Source organism: Myotis lucifugus, unplaced genomic scaffold (genome assembly GCF_000147115.1).
Source record: "Myotis lucifugus unplaced genomic scaffold, Myoluc2.0 scaffold_423, whole genome shotgun sequence".
In the NCBI taxonomy this organism is placed as follows: domain Eukaryota; kingdom Metazoa; phylum Chordata; class Mammalia; order Chiroptera; family Vespertilionidae; genus Myotis; species Myotis lucifugus.
Window position 1 is genome coordinate 197,006 of NW_005871471.1, and position 19,858 is coordinate 216,863.

Consider the following 19,858-nt stretch of genomic DNA (forward strand, 5'->3'; position numbering starts at 1 on the left):
TCACCCTCTCTTATGTGTAGGAAAGACTTACTTTAATTCTGCCTGTCCTCTCAAATCTAAGCCCATTGAAGGAAATCATGAAAGATGCCAATTTTCAACCCATTTGACCAATATTGAGCATTAGACTATCCGTGCAGCCTCCACTCCAAGGGCCCAGAAGGCAGGGGTGGTGCCTGAGTGCCCGCCTCTAGATACGCTCAATTAGACTATCTCTGCTTGGCACAAGGCAAGTGCTCAGGGAAGAAAATTAATAAAGGAAAGAATAAAATACATAAGCAGATTTGCTTAGAAAAAAAAAACAGTGACTTTCCCAATTCAATCTGTTCACCAGGTAGATCAATCTGTTATAAATGCAAAGATGCTTATATTAAAGAGAAATACACCGTGTACTTTGGGCATATAGGAACTATGTATGTGAACACAGTTCACATAGAGGTGTTTTGGAATTAACTGTTTCATTACTATTTTTCAGGCTCATCAAAATAATCATTCTTCTGAACTCACTAGAACTTCTTGTTTTTGTTTTCTTTTTTCTGGCTGCCCATGGGGATGTTGAGGCATTGCACAATAGATTTCTACTCTGTAATCTGAATTGAAGCTGTGCTAAGGACTATAAATCAAAACCATTGACTTTAGTAATTGAACAGTAAACTGGGGACAACGTTGTAGATGTTAATGTCTCAATGTGAACATGCATTTCAGATCAATTAAAAAGGGCAAACAGCTTTCTAAAACAGAAACAAAAGTTATTGGGTTTTCTCCATTTTTGTATTTATTCTTCCATTTTCTGAATATATGCCTGAGGTAAAAGGGCAATAAAGATGACAAACACATAGACTGGTTGTGGTCTTGGAGCTCAAATATGGGTATTCTCACTGAAGTCTCCATGGTTCTAGTCTTCCCCCTCCCCACCCCCCATAGCAGGATTTTATACCTTTTCATTATTAAACTAAGCAGCCACTGTTTGTCCTTACATACTAAGGCAGATGGTAATTTAAAATTTGCACGAGACATCATTCTCTTGGGTTAGAGATGTCTAATACATCACTTCTACAGGATTTTAAAAGCTTATATGAGCAAACATGACCCTTTGCATTAGATGGATTAGAAATATCTCTAAAAAGCAAGAACATTCAATCACTCTGGAGTTTGTTTTTGTGAAATTCTGTTTTAAACTGAATACTCACTGGTGCTCATGTTGGCGTGTGGAAAACTACCAGTGTGTTAAACTCACTCTCATGTGTAGCTGTGACTGTCTATCTGACCTCAGTTTTATCTAGGCCCTCTGAAATGGAAGGTCTATCATGCAGTCTATTGTATTATTTTTTAAAATTCTAAAAAGGTATTTCCTTCTCGAAAATTCATACATTCTAAGGACTTAGGGTAAAACCATGTCTAGGGTTTGGAAAGGGAACAGATTCTAGGACAGTAAAGGTAGTTTAGGACAGCAATAAACAAAATCACATCTATCCATTTTTATTGGGGATGAATGAAATAGGAAGTATAATCTTACTAGCTTTACAAATAGCTCAATGTTCATTTTCTTACTTCAATATTATCTCCTTCACATCAGAAAGAGCACAAATACCAGAAAGCATGATTCATGATGTAATAAAATGTCTTTTTCTTAATTTAAAATATTTCCTTTTATAGTATTCCCCTATGAGTTTGTCTTTTATATTTTCTTAAAAATGTTTTCTTTACATTCTGACTTTGATCACACTGGAAATTAATTTTGTATTTTTTTGATTAAAAATGTTCCAGACTATTTTTCTTAAATGGGATTCTGCCTGTGCCATCAGTCCTATAAGAGGAGCATTAGAATTTTGTCTTCATTAACATGTAAGCAAAGCATTAGTCAACTCTTCAGGAAGCCTTGCATTTGAATAGGTGAAAAGTGGGAACAACTGCCTTCTACTCATGTATATGCTGATGTCAAAAAGCTCACTATTAAATACAACTTGTGAATGGTAAAAGTCTGATAATCCAAATTTTGGATAACCTACTTTTCACATTTTTATACTATCTGGGTATTCTAAAGGTGTTTTTTTACCCCCAATTCCTTGACTATTCTACCTTTGCTTCTGAATCAACACATCTTAAATTATGCATTATCTAATTAATCTAGAAATAGGTGGGGATACTAATGCATGATATCACATTTAACCATGAATTTCTTCATGACACGGTCCTACAGAGGCAGCCAGTGACCCAGCAAGGTTGTCCGTCCCCCTCACAGGCCCAGCCACAAGCTGCTCCCAGGCCTTTACAGTAAGCTGCTTTGCTCAGAGCTAGGGACTCCGGTCGCTGGAGGTTTTTGAGATTAATTTGGATCTGGCAAATGTCAGAGGCCAGATTATAGGATTTTTAGAATAAATGGAACCACACCTCTAAATATAATCTACATATTTGCTGGCTGCTTGCTTGCTTGCTTTGGGGCAGAGTTTTGAATTGTGAAAATGCCTGATGCTTTGTTAAAACGAACAGTTACTACCTGCTCTCTTCAAAGTCCTCACCTTGGATTTATTAAGGTGATTGTACAGATGATGGTGTGTTTTGTTTGTTACTAAACACATAAACATTGTCATAACCATCCCTTGGTTAAACAGTTTCAGCTTCCCAGTGGGAAAAATTAAAAACGGACAAAGCATCCACATTATTAAGAATCAAAACTTTTCCATATTAGAACATGTGGAGAAGCACATGTCTAATGGAAGCATTAGAGTCTCGACTGTCACCTGCCCTTTATAATCTTCCTCTTGATCTAAGTGATTTTATTTTCAGTTCTTTACTCTTTTGGGTAACGTCCAGAGGGCAGGTGTATTCCTAAATATTGGATGTGATTTTAGGTTAATGACTTTTCCCTAAATTCACTTTGTACCATGTTTTTGACTAGATTTGTCTCATCTGTTATTTTGAGATTATCTCTCAGAGTTTCCAGAACCCATTGTCCAGGTTGAGAGTGACAATAAACCTGACATTTTAGGCAAGAGATAACTCACCAAACTTAATTCTGTATAGAAAATGTGAAGGGTGGGACAACATGGGACAGGGATTTTAGAACAAATGAGCTGTGATTTCAAATTATTTCATTGAATCTGGAAAGAAGAACAGAGGACAGTAAGTGTTAACAGTTTATAATTTTTCCCTCATTTTCTACTATTTTAAACTAGAGGCCCGGTGCATGAAATTCCTGCAAGAGTAGGCCTTCACAGCCCTGGCTGCCTCCCTCGCAGCCACAGGGCAGCTGTCTCAATCCCGTGGCTGCAGGCCCGGCTTCGTCCCAGAAGGACATCCGGTCTAATTAGCATATTACACTTTTATTATTATAGATTTTTTTTTACTCTCACATAGTGATGAAATGTAAAAATATTTTGATTCACTCTGGATGGCAAAGACTCTTGCTGAGTATTCACATAGAAGAAGGGAGACAATGGTTGGGGCTTCAGGTAGGATTGTTGAGCTTCTACTGTCCATGCGAGGCTGCTGATGGTCACAGTAAAGGATGCTATTTCTTGAAACTGCTTTCATGAACAGCTCAGCCTCTTACTCGAAAGGATTGGTGCTTCTAAATTACAAATTGTACTACAACTACAAAGAGTCATATCACAGTGGATGAAAAAACAGTAATATTTCCATTTAACAAAATTTCCCAAAGTGGGTCCTATGGAACATGAGCTCCTTGGAATGTTACTAAGTTTAACTCAAAAAAAGCTTCTGTGGTCAGATTAATCTGGAAAACACTACCCTAACTGAAATTACATCCGTGGTGTGCTTCTTCCCTTCTGCAGGACATTTAAAGTTCTATGGAACTCACTTTGGGAGATACTGAGATTCTATTACTCCGGTGGTATGCAGCTAACTAGCTCAAAAGTCTAGATATCAATGATTTAATATAGAGGCAGTTAAATAGGCTCCAGTGTGATATCTAGCAGGCATGTCATTTCTGGGTCAGGAATGCTGGTGTGATGAGCTAAGGCAATTTGGGGGGCATAATAAGGAAAGATCAGTCTAAAGATGGCTCGAAGGAGGGAAAAAAATCTGAAATCATTGGAAACTGTTTACCCAGAGTATGTATTACTATACTTTGAAATGTACAATGAAATGTTGCGCTTTCTAAACCTACTGCATTGATTCAGATTTAAGAGTTTGGCCTGAAAACAACTCGGGGGTGGGAGGAAATCAAGGTTTGCCTGGTAAAGAAAAAGTGATCACTGCCTTTCTGAATCCCTTGTGTATTGTCAGATAGCCCAGTGATATAGATATCCCAATTCAATAGTGTAATCAATCTCCTAAAATTACTTGAGGATTGAAATGATGATGTCATCACTCTCATGCAATCCTGTTTGCACAAAATACACGTGGGTTGACATCATTCAAGTTGTATGAAATAAGGCCTGTTTTAACTTATCCAGATTGCATATGCCCCTTCACTCTATAAAACACTCTGAAATAAGAGTATTACATAGACAAGATTCAAGAGGCCACTGGTAACCAGTAATGTGTACATATGTGCATGAGAACTACAACTTCAGAGTTGGGCTAATGGGTCACATTAAATAAATGCAGGTCTTGGGAACTGGCTTTGGAATTTTCTATGTAAGTATCATTTATTCCATTGATTAGAGAATTGCAAATACAATGATTTTTTAAAATTTTCCCTTCCTTAACACCTCCCCGCCCCCCCCAATCCCAATCCATTTTAAGAATGGCCAGTGGAGCGGTAAGCAGCAGAGCAGCGCATGGAGGAGGCCTGGGCTTGCTGGGGGCTCATGGCATGTGGTCATTCGTTCCCAGCTTCATTTCCAAAGGACTGAAAAACCATCCCAGATTTGGCACCGTGGGAGCTATTGGCAAGGTGAACTCGGGCTGGGGAGTCTGGGCAGCCTCGGCGACAATCCAAAGCTTTGGCAGTGCTGTTTAGGGGGTTTCACATGCAAACTCCTCAACTCAGTTTCCCTAGTGGCTACATTCAACCTTCCCTGTCCCTAGAAGAAGGGAGCAGCCAGGAGCCACAGGGCACCCAGAGGGTGAGTCTGTAGACCCCCAACAGCTGGAGGAGGGTCAGAGAGAGCGAGCTCCAGGACAGGGGAAGGGAGCAAAATACTCTGATTGTAGTATTTTGTAGACATAGGTATTGACCAAAGTGCTACTATTCTGCCTAGAATTTCTATCTTTTAAAAATCTATATTACAAGCCAAAATGAGAGGAAAAAAGGGAATAGGAAATACACATACTACGTGGTTAAAGTCAGAAATGAGTTAATTCTACAAAGCAAAAGGTAGAAGATGCCGTGTGAACCTCAGCTAGGGGGACAGTCATGCACTCCTGCCCTCAGCACCACCTACTGAGATGTTCTGCAGCAAACAACACTAACTTACTAATTTAACTTAGTAGCTTTTCTTTTTCATCTTCACCAAAACCATACTATTTTAATTTTGGACAACAACGACGATCATGGCATTGAAAAACCTCTTCCCTTGTGATTATGAATTTTGGAGTTAAAAATAAAAAAGGAAAATTGACTGTGTACCGTAAAATTAAAGAGCTTATTCTTGAACTTGAGTTGGATGATGGGCTTTGGTAACTTTCTGGAGTTAGAACATCCTGAATCTTCAGGCAAACTCGGGCCACCTGGCCTGATCATCCCACAATGACCACAGTCAGTGTGTTCCCCACATTCCTCTCCTGACCCCCACCCCAAATACACACATCCAACTGTTCAGTGCCTCTTAATTAGGCAAAGAGCTTAGTCTACATGGCGGTAGGTGTTTTGTACTAGAACATTCTATGGCTAAAAAAATTATTAAGGTTCTAATCCTAATGTTGGAATTCTAAAGTCACAGTTTACGAAAGTAATCAAAGCTCTTGGGAAACTGTTATTCATTCTCATTGGAGTCAAAAAAAGGTAAGTGCTGGGAGGAATCGACAGACTGCAGTCCTTGGTGACCACGAGGGACTCTTCATCCGCCCGGGTTCTCTCTGGAACCTGCTTCAGAAAAGCTCCCCAGCTGCGGAAAGCGAATGGGGCCTTTGAGAAGCTATGACAAATGCCGACTCAGAAAGAACAGAGCCAGGTGGACACCCTGGCATTTCAGACACAGGGCTGGGAACGCACGGAAAATCCTGTTTGGCTGCTCGAGCCACCGCCGTCAGGCAAACAGGATGCCTGAGCATTTTCTGTCAATTAACTTATAAAATACTGAGATTGGAAATGTGACTTTGGTAATAGGAAACAGAGAGCAGCAAGCCTGGCCCCAGAATAACTCTGGGCTGCCTTACAATACGGTTTGAGCTTGAATTCCCAACCCGCTTTGTGGTCACTGAATGGTTGGCCTGGGGAAGCTACCTGCTTCTCCACAGTCATGGAGAAGCGCATCCCGCAATTTACCACCAAACTCCAAAATGTGGGTGGGAACTCTGGCCTGGGTTTCGAGAAATACTCATGCAGTTCTGCTGCTTCTCAGAACACTCCTTGAAAGACACTTGAAAGCTACCAGGATAGGAGAAGAGGGGGAGGGCATAAAACTGGCAGCTGGAGCTCAATTCAGGGTAGTAACCTCCCCAACTTTCTCTTCCAATGCAAACAAGCAACTTCCCAAGGGGGCTCTGTGACTTATTCAGCCATTATTTCCCCCCCTATCTACCCTTAAAGATGGAAGGAATTATGATAACTGTGATTTGTTTTTCTGACTTCCCTTAATAGGTTTCTTGGTGACAAAAGACAAAAGAAATGTGGCTTCCAGTTGTGAAGTTTAACAGCTGCCTATTACATACAGTAAGGTGTAAGCAAAAGGTTAAGGTCATGCAGGATTAGGATAAGCGCACAAAGACTGGCACAAAGACCGGCTAGAGGGTACACAAGTCTATATAAGGAAAAGGGAGGAGGGAAAAGGTTACTTCTGCTGTGTAGGCGCTGCAGTCTCTTCTTCCCTCCATTTCCAAGAGCAGCCACGGAACAGCAAACCACTCCAAATCGGTTTCCGGGCTGCTGCGGAGTGGAAAACCTGGGCGCAGGAGGGTAAAGCCTTCTCAGGGCAGCTCTGCCCTCAGTAAGAGAACTGCCACCCTGACGCACAGGGGATGCCGGGGCCTGTCTCCTGCAGCTCTGGGCGGCCTGCCCTGCTCACTGCTCCAAAGTCTGATGCCCGGAGGGCCCTGTAAGGGATCTTGAAATCTTGAAAAGAACCTTTAAAGGGAGAACACATGGCACATATGCCATTCACATCATACATGTGACTCTACGACTAGATATTTGTACATTTTGAACGTTGGATGAAAGAATCAGGAAACATGAAAAAATGATCTTCCAGCCTCTCAACATCGGCCCTCTTTTCATCGTCACTGGATACAGACCTAAGACCGCCAGGGAGGGGGCATCCCATGTCTGGGATGGGGGATCCTAACTGTAACTTCCACGGCTTCACGACATTAAAAGAGACCAGTGTGTTGAAAGTCCTTTAGTCTACGGCAGCTGAGCCCCGAAGGGCTCACTGCTCTTCTGTTTTGCTGCTATTCCTGAACTTCACCACCATGACTGTTATGTTGTCAGGGCAGCCTCTATAAAATGACTGTAAAACTATGCTCTTGGCCCCAAAGTGAGGTTCATCCAAGCGCTCCTTGATGAACCGAACAGCTTCTTCATTGCTGAAAGCATCCCAGAGGCCATCCGATGCCAAGATCATGAACTCGGGCTGGAGCTTGTCCAGGTCGAAGGTCAGGATGTCTGGGTCTGGGATGACCACGTTGAGATTTTTCAGCGGATAATCCCCCAGGGATCGAGACATGGCCAGGATGCCCTGGACCCTCCAGGAGCCATTGAAACTGATGAAACCACCTGGGAAGAGAATGAGCTCATTAGCCTGACCAACAGAAAGCTCACACACTTGGTACATACAGTCTGGGCACATGTACAGAAGGCCGACTGTTGCAGGTGACATACCGCATGTGCTCCCCTCACCCACCCTGGCACTGCCAGGAAGGAACAGCACCCCTGCCGCATGGCTTGAGGGTTGACACTCTACCAGTAGATCCTCCTGCCCTCATCCTTGTATCTTAAACGACTTCAAGAAAATATCAATAAGAATAATGAGGGTAGGAGATGTGTGTGGATGAGGGCATCAGTTTTAACTTAACACCTTGACAGCTCAGTGATTGACAGTAGAGAGCTTTGAGGGTGGGGATTTGAGGAGAGTGGCAAAAGGCAGGTGTTTGGGGACCAGAGACAACGCTGGAATCCATCATTTAGCTTGAGACTGCTCTTCACTGTGCCTCTATAGTTCTCAAAACAGTACCCCAAATAGGATCAGGATTAAAAAAAAAACCCTGTGTATTTTAGCACAGTGTTTCAAGGCTCAGCTTTTGGGTCAGGCTGCTTGAGCTCAATTCAGGGTGCCTATTCCTAGCCTATTTCCAGCTATATGTGACTTTGGATGAGAAACTCTATCTCTCTGATCCTCAGTTTCCTTGGCTGCAAAATGGGGACAATAATAGTACCTATTCCACTGAGTTCTGAAAAAGGAGTTATTCCATGTACATCACTTAGCACAGTGCCTGAATGTAACATGCACTCAATAGTATATATTATTATTATTTTTCTTTAAAGTAATTAGAACTTTGTTCATTCACATATTATTTGTCAGGTAGTTATTAAACACATACTCCATGCAAGGCGATTTGCAGACTTTAAGTTGTGCAAAATCCAGTCTTTTCTCTAAAGAACTAGATAGTCTGGCAGGAAAGAAAATCCGCGTGTACCAACAGCTACAAGCACAAAGTAGTATTCTCGCAGGAGAGACAAGCACCCCCAGAAGAGGAGGAAGGAATGATTTCCAGTTGTGATGATCAGGACGGAGTGAGCATAAAGCTGGGCTGGGGATGTCTGAAAACATTTCAGGAAGTGTGGTCTAATGGGCAAGAGCGTGGCTCTGAGGTCAGACAGTCCTGGTCTCAATTCTGGTCTCACCATTCACTAGCCACACGTCCTGTGTACACAAGCCTCTTGGAGGCTCCATTTTCTTGGTGGTAAAGTGAGGATGACAGTATCAACCTCATAAGGTAGGGAAAGCGAAAGCGTATGTCAATTGCTAGGGTTGGCTCCCAACACAGTGATCCTGCGATAGCAGTTGGTGTCACTGTTGTTGGAGACACTTTCAAGAATGGAGACAGAAAGACCAACATGATCTGGCCCAACTGGGTGCAGCAAACTGTCACACAAAAGCAGGTGGGGACATACCATAGTAGATGTCCCAAAAAGGAAGGCTGTCTACTACATTCCCCATCTCCATCCCAATTCCAGAATGTAAGTTTATATCCCCAGCCGTTAGTTGTGGGGAAAAAAAAAGAATAAAAAGGGATTCCCACTCCCTTAAGTATTTATTTATACCAGGTACTGAGCAAGCTGCTTGGAGAAATGAGCAGACCATGTTCTTGCCTCAAAGAGCTCCCAGTTGTGAAGGCAAGACAGAGAAGAGAACCATACTTTGTAAAAGGTGACCCCCGAGGTCCACAGAGGATGCTGGGGAAGGAACGAAGACGCACCTAACCCAGCCCGGGGAGCCTGTGGTACTGTGTGACAGGGAAGGCTTCCGAAAGGACACCCTTAAACTGGGTTTTATAGGACAAGTAATTGCTATCCACTAGACAGTGGGAACGGCATTTGCAAAGGCATGATATCAGCCATTGCCGGTGTGGCTCAGTTGGTTGAGCATCGTCCTATGCACCGAGAGGTCACCGGTTCAATTCCGGGTTGAGAGCTTGATCCCCAGTAGAAGGTGTGTGGAAGGCAGCTGATTGATGTTTCTCTCTCTCTCTCTCTTTCTCTCTCCCCCCCCCCCTTCTTCTCTCTCTAGAATCAATAAAAACATATTTAAAACAAGGAAAAAAAGCATGAGGTATCAGAAACACGGTTCATTTGGGGAGAGGTTAGTAGTCTGGCATGGCTGGAGGGAAGCGGGATACGGCAAGCAGGGTCCAAAGATGTTGTTAGCCTTTAAATGAGCAAAGGGCTTTTTTGGCCCTTTTGGAATCCTTGACCATAAAGAAGGGCGAATTCAGTGGCTGTTGTAATATTGTTGTAATATTGCTGGGCAATATTACAAAGTCCAGTCTCAGCTACTTCAGCGGCAGCCTCTGTGGGGGTCTACTAATTGCAGGTAACTAAACCTCTGATGCCCCAGGGGCTATCCAAGCAAGGCCCCTGTCTACCCAGCGAGGCAGCAGACAGGGCTTGGAGGCGTTCACAAGCTCACCCGCTCTCTTGATCCTCTTTCTCTCCTTCAGTTGGTAAGGCTTGTGATCATGAGACAAGGGGATGGCGTTCCCGTCCTTGTCACATAGGACCCCCCGGGAGTCACCCACGTTGGCCACCGTGAGGTCTTTATCTGACAGCAGAGCAATCAAGCACGTGGTACCTGAAAAGCAGAAGAGAGAGGCAATGTAGGAGGTCAGCAATGCATGGAGGTGCGGCTGCTTCATGTGGCGACTGGATCCTTCAGTCATTAAACCGCTCCTGCTGGGGGAGAATTCTACTCCAGCCCGGGAATGACAGCTATTCAAGTCATCAACACTGATCAAATCTGACAGTCAATTTTCTTAACCAAGTTACCGTGTCACCAAAACAGGCGAGCATAACATTATCATTTTCCCAAGTCATTTTGTCTCCGCTACTCTTAATTTAAACACATACCACATTTAAAAGGATTAGGAGAGAATAACAATCAGTTTGAAGCTTCAGACAATTGATACATATTTTCTGCTTTTTGCCAGTGCCCAGTTTCTGTGAAGATCCATTTGAAAGTGGGGAGAGTTGCGGGGGGGGGCTGGACAGCCTGGAAGAGCCAGTAATTGACAGATGCCAACAGCCAGATCCTATGAAGCCACCGGGAGCCGTGAGGGAGCTGCCTATACAAATTTGCCTGCACAGCCTGACAGCAAAGACTAGTGGTCAGAAACAGGGTGTGGTGGGGGCAGACCATAAAGGTAGAAGCAGAAAAACCTACCGTGATGGCAGAAATGAGGCCTCGGTAGACAGGAGGGAGGGTTTGGCGGGGGTGTTGGGGGGACGTGACAAGATTGAAGACCTGCTTGCCTGGAGCCCACACAAGACACAAAAAGACACGTTCTCTTCAAACCCTTCTTGGAATGAGAATGGATTAAAGCAAATAGAGTTGGACAGTCTGGTCTAATTGGAGCTGCCCTCATTACCTGCCCGATGCCCTGTCCAACTCCTCTCCTTCCTCCTCCCTCCCTTTTGACAATGTCACCGAGTATGCAAATACATGCTGGAATGCACAACCTTTTAAGTGCTTGCTTCAAACTGATAATGCCTTTGCTTGTTAAAATTATTCAGCAATTAGTCTTCATTAATATTTAACCTCCTCATTAAGAAAGTCATATTCCATAACAGAATGTAAACTGCATCTAAACAGCTCTTTAGTCTTCATGGAACAACACAAAAGACTGAATTCTTAAATAGACATAAAGAATAAATACAGGTTGCTATCAAGAGCAGGAGAATAATTAGCATATTCAGTTCTTATAGCTCTACTAGAGGCCTGGTGCATGAAATTTGTGCATGGGGGGGGGCGGTGTTCCTCAGCCCAGCCTGTACCATCCCCTTGGGGGATGTCCAACTGCCGGTCATCCCTCTCACAATCCGGGACTGCTGGCTCCTACCCGCTCGCCTGCCTGCCTGATTGCCCCTAACCGCTTCTGCCTGCCAGCCTGATCGCCCCCAACTGCCCTCCCCTGCTGGCCTGATTACCCCCAACTGCCCTCCCCTACTGGCCTATTCACCCCCAACTGCCCTCCCCTGTCGGCCTGATCACCCATAACTACCCTCCCCTGCTGGCCATCTTGTGGTGACCATCTTGTGGTGGCCATCTTGTGATGGCCTACTTGTGGTGGCCATCTTGTGATGACGTTGCAGCGGCCATCTTGTGACGACGTCGTGTGACACCACTTAGGCTTTTATTATATAGGGTTTTTAATTCCATTCTTAAGCCCATTTAACCTCAAACTACCCTGATCAGACATGGAAACACATGAAATGTTGGTCAATTCAGGATTTCTGATATGGTAATCCTTGTGAAATGAAAAAAGACTAATCTTAGGGATTATCAAAGCCAATTGCAAATATTTTACCTTAAAAAAAAACCCTGTAAGAATGAAAATGTAAACACAGGAACTATTCCCACAGTTACAATTCGTTATTCTCAGCTTTTGATAGTAGTTGCATTTTGGTCTTCTAAACCATTCTCACCTTGTCTGCAAGCATCTGATTGGGTTGACTTGTCTAACACAATCAGAGCATAACTTCTCCTCTAAGGCACATTGCCAGAGTTTGAAAGATGAAATAGAAACATTGTGTTACTGAATATTACATGACTTGGGGGCATTCCATCACCATAACTCTTGGAGCTGTCTTTCTAGAAGGCCCTCTTCCCTTCTCACTCCGCGTTCTGTGAGAGAGTATGTTCCTGACCTTCTCTTCCATTGCCATCGAAGTCTGTGCTGCTGCCTGAATGACACTCCTGAGGTCCAAATTCACTGCCTGGTAGGTGCTTCCACTTGCCTTGACTACAGAGGATCCAAGGAAAGGCTCTGGGGTCTCCATGAGAGGGAAGCAGAGGCATCCACTGGCTGAGCTCTGAGCTCCCTCCCCATCCCCATTCCAGCCACAGCAGCTCTCCATCCATCATCATCTGTGTTGAGCTGCCATGTAGGATTTTTGTTGTTTTTTTTAAAGAGGGGAGAGGTCATTCTTATAGCCAGGGGAAGAAAAATGGAAATTTAATCACATATGTGATTAGGAACCACTGAAGGGTTTTAAGCAGGACAGTGATATAGTGAGATTTGTGTTTTAAAGATCAGTTCAATGGCACTGTAAAAGGTAAACTGGAAGCAGGGAGAACAGGTCAAATTAATGAGGATCTGAATTGACATAGTACACACAGAAATAGAGGGTACGGGACAGGTTATTTAACACCAGAAAGGGTAGGTCATAGAGAATGAAGGAAATAAAGGAGAGGAGGAAAGTCTAGGATAATGTCCTGGGTGCTCCATGGACAAGGACTTAAGGGGGTGTCTGCTTGGGGCTTCTGGGAAAGGCTTTCTCTCTCACTGGAAGGGACTCAATGCTGAAAATGATTCACTTCTTGGGCCTACTGTTGGCTCATGTGTTTCTCCACCATCTTGCAACTTTGAGGGGACATGGCTCAGTTCAAGGCACTGTGCTGAGGAAAGAGCAGAAGTAAAGAGCCCTAGTTCCTGAGACGAAATGAAACTGCTGAGCCAGTGTGGACTTGCCTATTCTTGTTCTGTGAGACACGAAATGGCTTTACTACTTCAGGCTTTTAAGTTGGGTGTTTCTGTTCCTTGTAGTACCTGATTCAGGGGCTTATTGTCCAAGGCGGGCTTATCAATAAGGGATTTAGAGTGTGGCTGTTCAGATTTACTCACGCGTTGGAAATACTTAAGATTCATGGCCTGCCCATTCCTTTGTCAAGAGCACAATCCCATTGTTTCTATGGGTAAATAAGAGCAACCTCATGATGCAGCTTTCCGGAAGTTCTGCCTATACTAACAATAGAATCTGAGCCATGGCCAAAATGGCTGCGTCCCCGATGTGAAATCAGAGTTGCAGGCAGGGTTCAGGATCACTGAAATGTCATTATTTCCTTCTGTGGAAACCTGCCTGAATCCTGGCTGCAGGCCCTAGAATGTTCTAAAGCAAACCAGGACACTTTACTGTAAGCAATTCCTTGTTTGGGCTTTGTAATCTTAGCAGGATTAGAAGAGACAGTTTACAATCTAATCTTACTTCACAGGACAAACTACCTTGTTGCTGAGAACATATTAAGACCTTGGGTCACCAAGACCTGAAGTACCAGGAGGGCAAACCAGGACACAGAGAAAGCAGCGATGGGGCACATATATACCAGCTTAGGTGAGTCTCCAGACTGGGCATGCACAGAAGCCACCCCCCAAAAATGGCTCTTTTTGGGTCTTCCTCTATAACTCAAGCTGCCTCAACTTCCCCTCATCACATTCTGGAGGGCAGAGTGGCAGGAATAACAATTTGTGAGAAAAAGGTCGATTACAAATTAGAATCGTCATTTCTTCCATGTGATTTCTGCGTAAACACAAATATCAACCATTGATTTTGACACCGGCTGAACATGAGGCAGTCAATTTGATGACAAATACTATTATTTTAAACCCTAGTGTTATGTAGTTTAATTCTAGATTTAGCTATGCTTGGGCTCTTCTTCGGCACACATATAACTAACAAAATGACTAGAAGAAATAAGAAACAGTGTGTGAATGCCAGAAAGGTCTTTTCACAAATGAGGTATGCTACCCTAACTATTAAAAAAAAACCAATTTATTTAAAGGGGGAGGTCATAATTCATCCGTAGAATCCGATGGAGTACTCATTTAATTTTCTCACTTCACCAGAGTTAAAATATAGATGTGTCATCAGATGCTCTTGAACACCATTTTGAAATTGAAATGTTCTTCAACTTCACATTTCAGCTGCTACAATAATCATGTTTACTTCACACTTGAGTGTGGCCTGGGAACACCCTTCTAACCCTTCCTTTTCAGTTAAGGAGGAACATGAGAGAGAGTCGTTCCCTATTAAACTGATCACATGCATTGGGGAGTCTTGAAAACCATAGCAGGCCCTCTTGGTGCAGGAGCCTTTATCTCTACTCCCTGGGCATCCTGAGAACAAGCAAGCAGACAAGCTTCTGTGATGCTCATTAACATACTTCTCATAACTACTGCAGACATTTAGTTCAGATGAGAGCGTGCTAACTGAAATTAATTTATAATTACATAATCGCATCCTGGATTCTAGGTCTAGTATCTTAATGGCAAATAAAATTAATTTCATGGTTCTCTGATTCTTCCTATACAAGCCAAAGAAGCATGGACTATATTTTTTTTTTCATGTCTTTGTGTTATTTGCTGATTCTTCGGTGAGATAGCTCATTTTTCTTCAGGTTTCCAGCAAATTACAGGTAGTATCTCTGTCTCTTTATAAATCTATGGAAGTGGGGTCTAATAAAACTTTGGAAATTGAGTTTTCTTAAAAGAGTTGTTTTCTTTTTCATTAAAGGCCAAGAGAAGAAAGGCCAAGAGAGGAAGGAGAAGAAGGCTGAAAATGAAAGGTACAGCCTGATTCATCTGGTGCTTAACAGAGAATTATACTTTCTTTCTCTTGGCGTAGAATCAACCCTCATCCGTATGGTTTCAATGAAAAACAAACCTGGCCTTTGAGGTTATTAAGTTTATTTAAATGACCACAAGCTATAAACCTATTGCATATACACACATGTGCTGGAGGGTGACAGTTGGAGATATTAATGAAGTTACTGCCCCACTGCGTGTGCATGGCCCTCCTTTATTCAGTCTGAGGCACCAATCGTCCCAGGGAAGACTAGGATTGCTCTGGCTGAAGTGCAAACAGAAAGAGTCATGTTTAGCTTTTGAATGTCAAGGTAACTGTGGAAATTCACAAAGATACAGTATGCTCAAGATAAAAATCTTTTTTAGTCCAGGTTCTGGTCTAAACCACAGGCATATGAAGATGGAGCAGTGAGTTTTCCTGCCCCCTGAGTCCTCTCTTCTGGCTCCCCGTGACCACTAAGACTGGCCAGGCAGGAGGGTGGCGAGCGGTGGTGGTGGTTGGCAGAGAGGGGAAGATGGGAGAGAAAGAGGAAAACAAGAGGATGCCCCTGATGTGTGGATCTCCAAGAATTATGTGGAGTTCGAAGCCCAGAAGACCTAAACCTTGCTTTCCACGACACACCCCAAGAAATCAACGTTTGCCCCAGTATGGAGAGGCAATGGTTGAAGGAGAAGCTCACTCAGTCTAGTGTGAATCAGGAGCTGCTGGGCTGCCCCTGAGGGAGGAATGGCAACTCTCAGGAGCTTCAGAGCTGGGATGTGGGCCATCCAACCACATGTCCTGAAGACCCTGGGTCATCCCAGCAGGTGCCAGAACAGTAACAAATCCCAATACTTAGATCGCCCCTGGGAAAAGAGGGATGGAAACATGAACTCACTTTGTATTTACACATAAAAACTTGAGAAAAATCAGGAAATTATGAAAGATACCTGGAAATGAATAGAGTAAGATTTTAGTATCAGTTAATACAAACTCAAAGCTAAGTTATATTCAGTTCTACAGAGATAAATTGTTAGATTTCTACACATGTTTATTTTGTAGCTGTATAAAGTGTGTAGATGGAGAGATATCACATGTCTATTGCATATTACATATCTTAAATTTTACCCTGACCTAGCAATTATGAAACTTAATTTTAAAAATGCTATAGCAGGTACCAACAATGTTTGCTAACCAAGGCTGAGCTGCCTGTGAATCGGGCCATTGGCAGGTTCTGTAATTATATAAATTATTTCCAGAGGATCTTTTCCATAGAAACAGAACACAATCATTTCTATCCCCCATTTAAAGGACTAAAATAAAGGTTGAACAATGATGTGTATTTAGGGTAAATAGATAAAGTCAAATCAGATTTGGGCCAACTTGATCCAATTATTATTAACTAGCTTACTTTGACATCAGTGGGACTACAAACTGACTTGAAATCTACCCCTCCTCGAAGGCTGCTTACCCCAAAATCTGATTAGATCCTGACTTTACTTCCATCTGGCCCATCTGAACACAGAAAAAGTGAGATCCCATCAGCACATCAACAATGGAGAAAATACGACCATGTTATTCTCTCTAACCTCTAATTAGAAGATTGACTGTGTGTGTGCATAAGTGCATGTGCATCTGTGTGTACAAAATCATTTTGTGTTCTTTGTTCCCTCATCAATGCTACTGCATGCAAATTACTAGGCTGGGTACTGGAACAATCCAGATGAGCAAAGTATAGTCCTTAACCCCAAAGGATTTACTACCTAATGGCAAGATGAAACCCAGACACTTAGAATCCAGGGTGGTAAATGCTATGACAGTGCGTTGAGAGCCTGGCTGTGTGGATGGGAATGATACGCAGAGGGGCTCAGTCGGGGGAGATAACAGGAGGAGTAGAGAACTGAAGGGAGGCTGGGTGGGAGGCAGGGAGACCTTAACTCCCTCTTGAAGACACAAGAGGGTAAGAAATTCACATAGCCTACTGGTTCCCGGCACAAAGAAAGGGGAAAAAAAGAATCTGTAGAATAAAAATGAGTGCAAAAGCAGCTTCTTAAAAGGGATTTTGAAATATATATTTCACTTTTAAAACAAAGAACAGAACAAACACTTGCTTATACTCTTTGACTCAATAATGCCAATTCTTGAATTTTATCCTAAGGAAATAATCAGAGATGACAACAGAACTTCATGTACAAGGACTGACCTCACAGATTATTTAAAACAGCAAGACAACAGAAATAATGAAAATGAGTAGACATATATGCATTATGAAATATCCAAATAATAAAGCATTTTATGAGCATCAAATATAGTGCTTCTGAAGAATATATGTTGTCATGGGAAAGTGCTGATAAGTGAAAAATGAAATAAAACTATACATAAAATTTCTTTACAAGTATATTACATTAGTATTTTTACATGGGAAAAAACTGTCTATAAAATATTACTGCAATTTCATTTACTTTAATAAATACATATGTATAGAAAACATTAGAAACAAAGAGAATATTGGTTATTAAAGTTGCTGGTTTGCAACAGAACCAGAACTTAGGCTGCATGTCAGCTGCTCAGTCTAGTCCTCTAGGCACCTCCCCAGGACTGGGGCATATTCCAGGCTGCTAGCTTGAGCTTCCGTTGAATAAAAAAAAGTTAAAGGTTCATATTTTCCAAGTGTGAAAAGAAAGCAGTTATAGACCCAAGAGTTTAATTGGCACTTAAGGCATGAACTGCATGAGCACAACTGATAAAGGAGCTGGCCAGGCCAATTAAAAATGAGGAGATTCTATAAGGAAATAGGGAACACTGTGCTTTAAGTGGGTCTAAATCCCCTCTTGACCCCCAACTGTTTAACATATGAACTGCAGGAGACATCTTTTGAGCTAAAAAACAACACTTCAAGGGGCACAACCTTCATTTATCTAGAGCTCCTTTCAGGATCCCTGGAAAAGTTGTCCCTCTGGTTAAGAGCTGAGAAGTAAAGCTTCTCACAGCCCCTCCCCGTGGATCCACCCGAAGTCCAACAGGCTTCTGCAGGTAGCTTTTTCACTTGTCACCAGGCTATTTTCTAGGCAAACATAATGAAATCAACCTCTGACTTGACTAGAAAACGAGGTTTTTAAACATTAAACATGATGCATGTAATTAAATTTTGTTTAGGGCAGCACCAGGGGAATGTTTCTACCTACTCTACTTCTTCAAGTTCCTACAAAAGCAAGAAGTTTGTAGGAGCTTTGTTTGTAGAGCTGGTCCTGGCCCTCAGGCCGTGTAGAACTGCTAGGTGCTGGTGGGAGCACACTCACCATGTGGCTTCCCCTGTTGGTCTGGCCTCATCCCGCCCTTCAAGGAGCTATCAACCCCAGGGTGGCATCTTCCCTGACTTGTTGGGCTTCTGCTATTCTGGCTGCAACAAGATTCTGTCTGAGTCTATAAATGATGCTTCCATAGCCTTTGAACTCATCTGCTAGCTAGCCTGGAGGCTCAAGTTATTCATTCATTTAACACGATTTTAACAAACACTTTTCTGCTATGCCAGGCATTCCGATAGAATCTGGGTGAGAGAGAAGCCTGACAGTGGTATGAAATGGAGGAGATTCCTTTCAACAGGAGTTAGCTGAACAAAGTTGGTAAGGAGGAATTTCTGGCTTGCATTTGAGTGGTGTGTATGTGTATGTGTACAGATTCTTTTAAAATGATGATAACTAGGACAACTGATTTAACATGAGTGCAAGTGTATGTCAAATCTCAATATGGACATTACTGATATCAAAAGCTCTTAAAAACATTCCTGAGTTGCAAATATGAATATAAACCCACAGGCTATTTAAGAAAATTGAGTTTATTAAGAAAACATAAAAAAGAAGCAAATTCCCATCCTGACTTTAAAATATCCACAAATTATCCATATAGAATTTTCTGTGATTACTTAATTAATAAAAGGCTTTGACCATGTACTATAGTACCCAATTTCAGCGCTGTCGATAGTAAATTATGGTACTTGATTTTTCTCTTCTGTTTCAGTGCACATGTTTAACCTTATAGAGAGGGAACATGTTGCTCTTGATAGCTTGCAAATTGAAATTGAAGCTAATGTGCAATAGGAAATTCCCAGCCTTAAGGATCTTAAATTAAGAACACATGTTATAATAGTATCCTGCTTAGATGGCTGAATGACAACCAGCTGAAGAGTTTTAAAAAAGGAAGGGAGATGTGTCTTAGCAGTACTTAAGAATTAAATCCTTAAGGATATAATTTATAAAACTATGTATTGTACTTTAAAATTTTTGATTTAAAAATGCTGACCTGGCACTCCTTGAAAGAAATATCTTAATGAAAAGATGAAAGTAAAGGGTTATTCAGAGATGAAAGAATATATTTCACTAAACACCAAGCAACTGGCCAGCTAATAATTTTTAGAGTATGCTTATCAACTTCGGAAAATTCTTGTGGCCTTAAAGAGGGAACACAAAAGAAATAACCCATTTTAGACTCAAATCTGGTAAATTTCTACCCAGTTTCCAAACAGAGTATACATTGCCTAAGATCCACTTTCTGGAAGTCGACTTTTAAAGATCCAAAGGCTTGCACTTTGACATGTGGATTATTTTGAGCTGAAGACAAGTCCCAAAAGACTCAGGATGAGTCCTCTCCTCTCCTCTCCCCTCCCCTCCTCTCCCCTCCCAT

The 19,858-nt window shown here is 42.3% G+C and overlaps 1 protein-coding gene across 1 annotated transcript in view; it reads right to left on the minus strand.

Annotated features, from left to right (window-relative positions):
- Positions 1-6,740: 6,740 nt before the first annotated feature.
- Positions 6,741-19,858, minus strand: part of PPM1L (protein phosphatase, Mg2+/Mn2+ dependent 1L) — a 229,440-nt gene continuing 216,322 nt past the window's right edge. The window contains exons 3-4 of the mRNA XM_006102675.3: positions 10,251-10,412; positions 6,741-7,837 (exon numbers count right to left, since the gene is read on the minus strand). Of these exons, the coding sequence (XP_006102737.2) occupies positions 7,491-7,837; positions 10,251-10,412 (509 nt within the window). The 3' untranslated portion in view covers positions 6,741-7,490. The remainder of the gene's footprint in view (positions 7,838-10,250; positions 10,413-19,858) is intronic.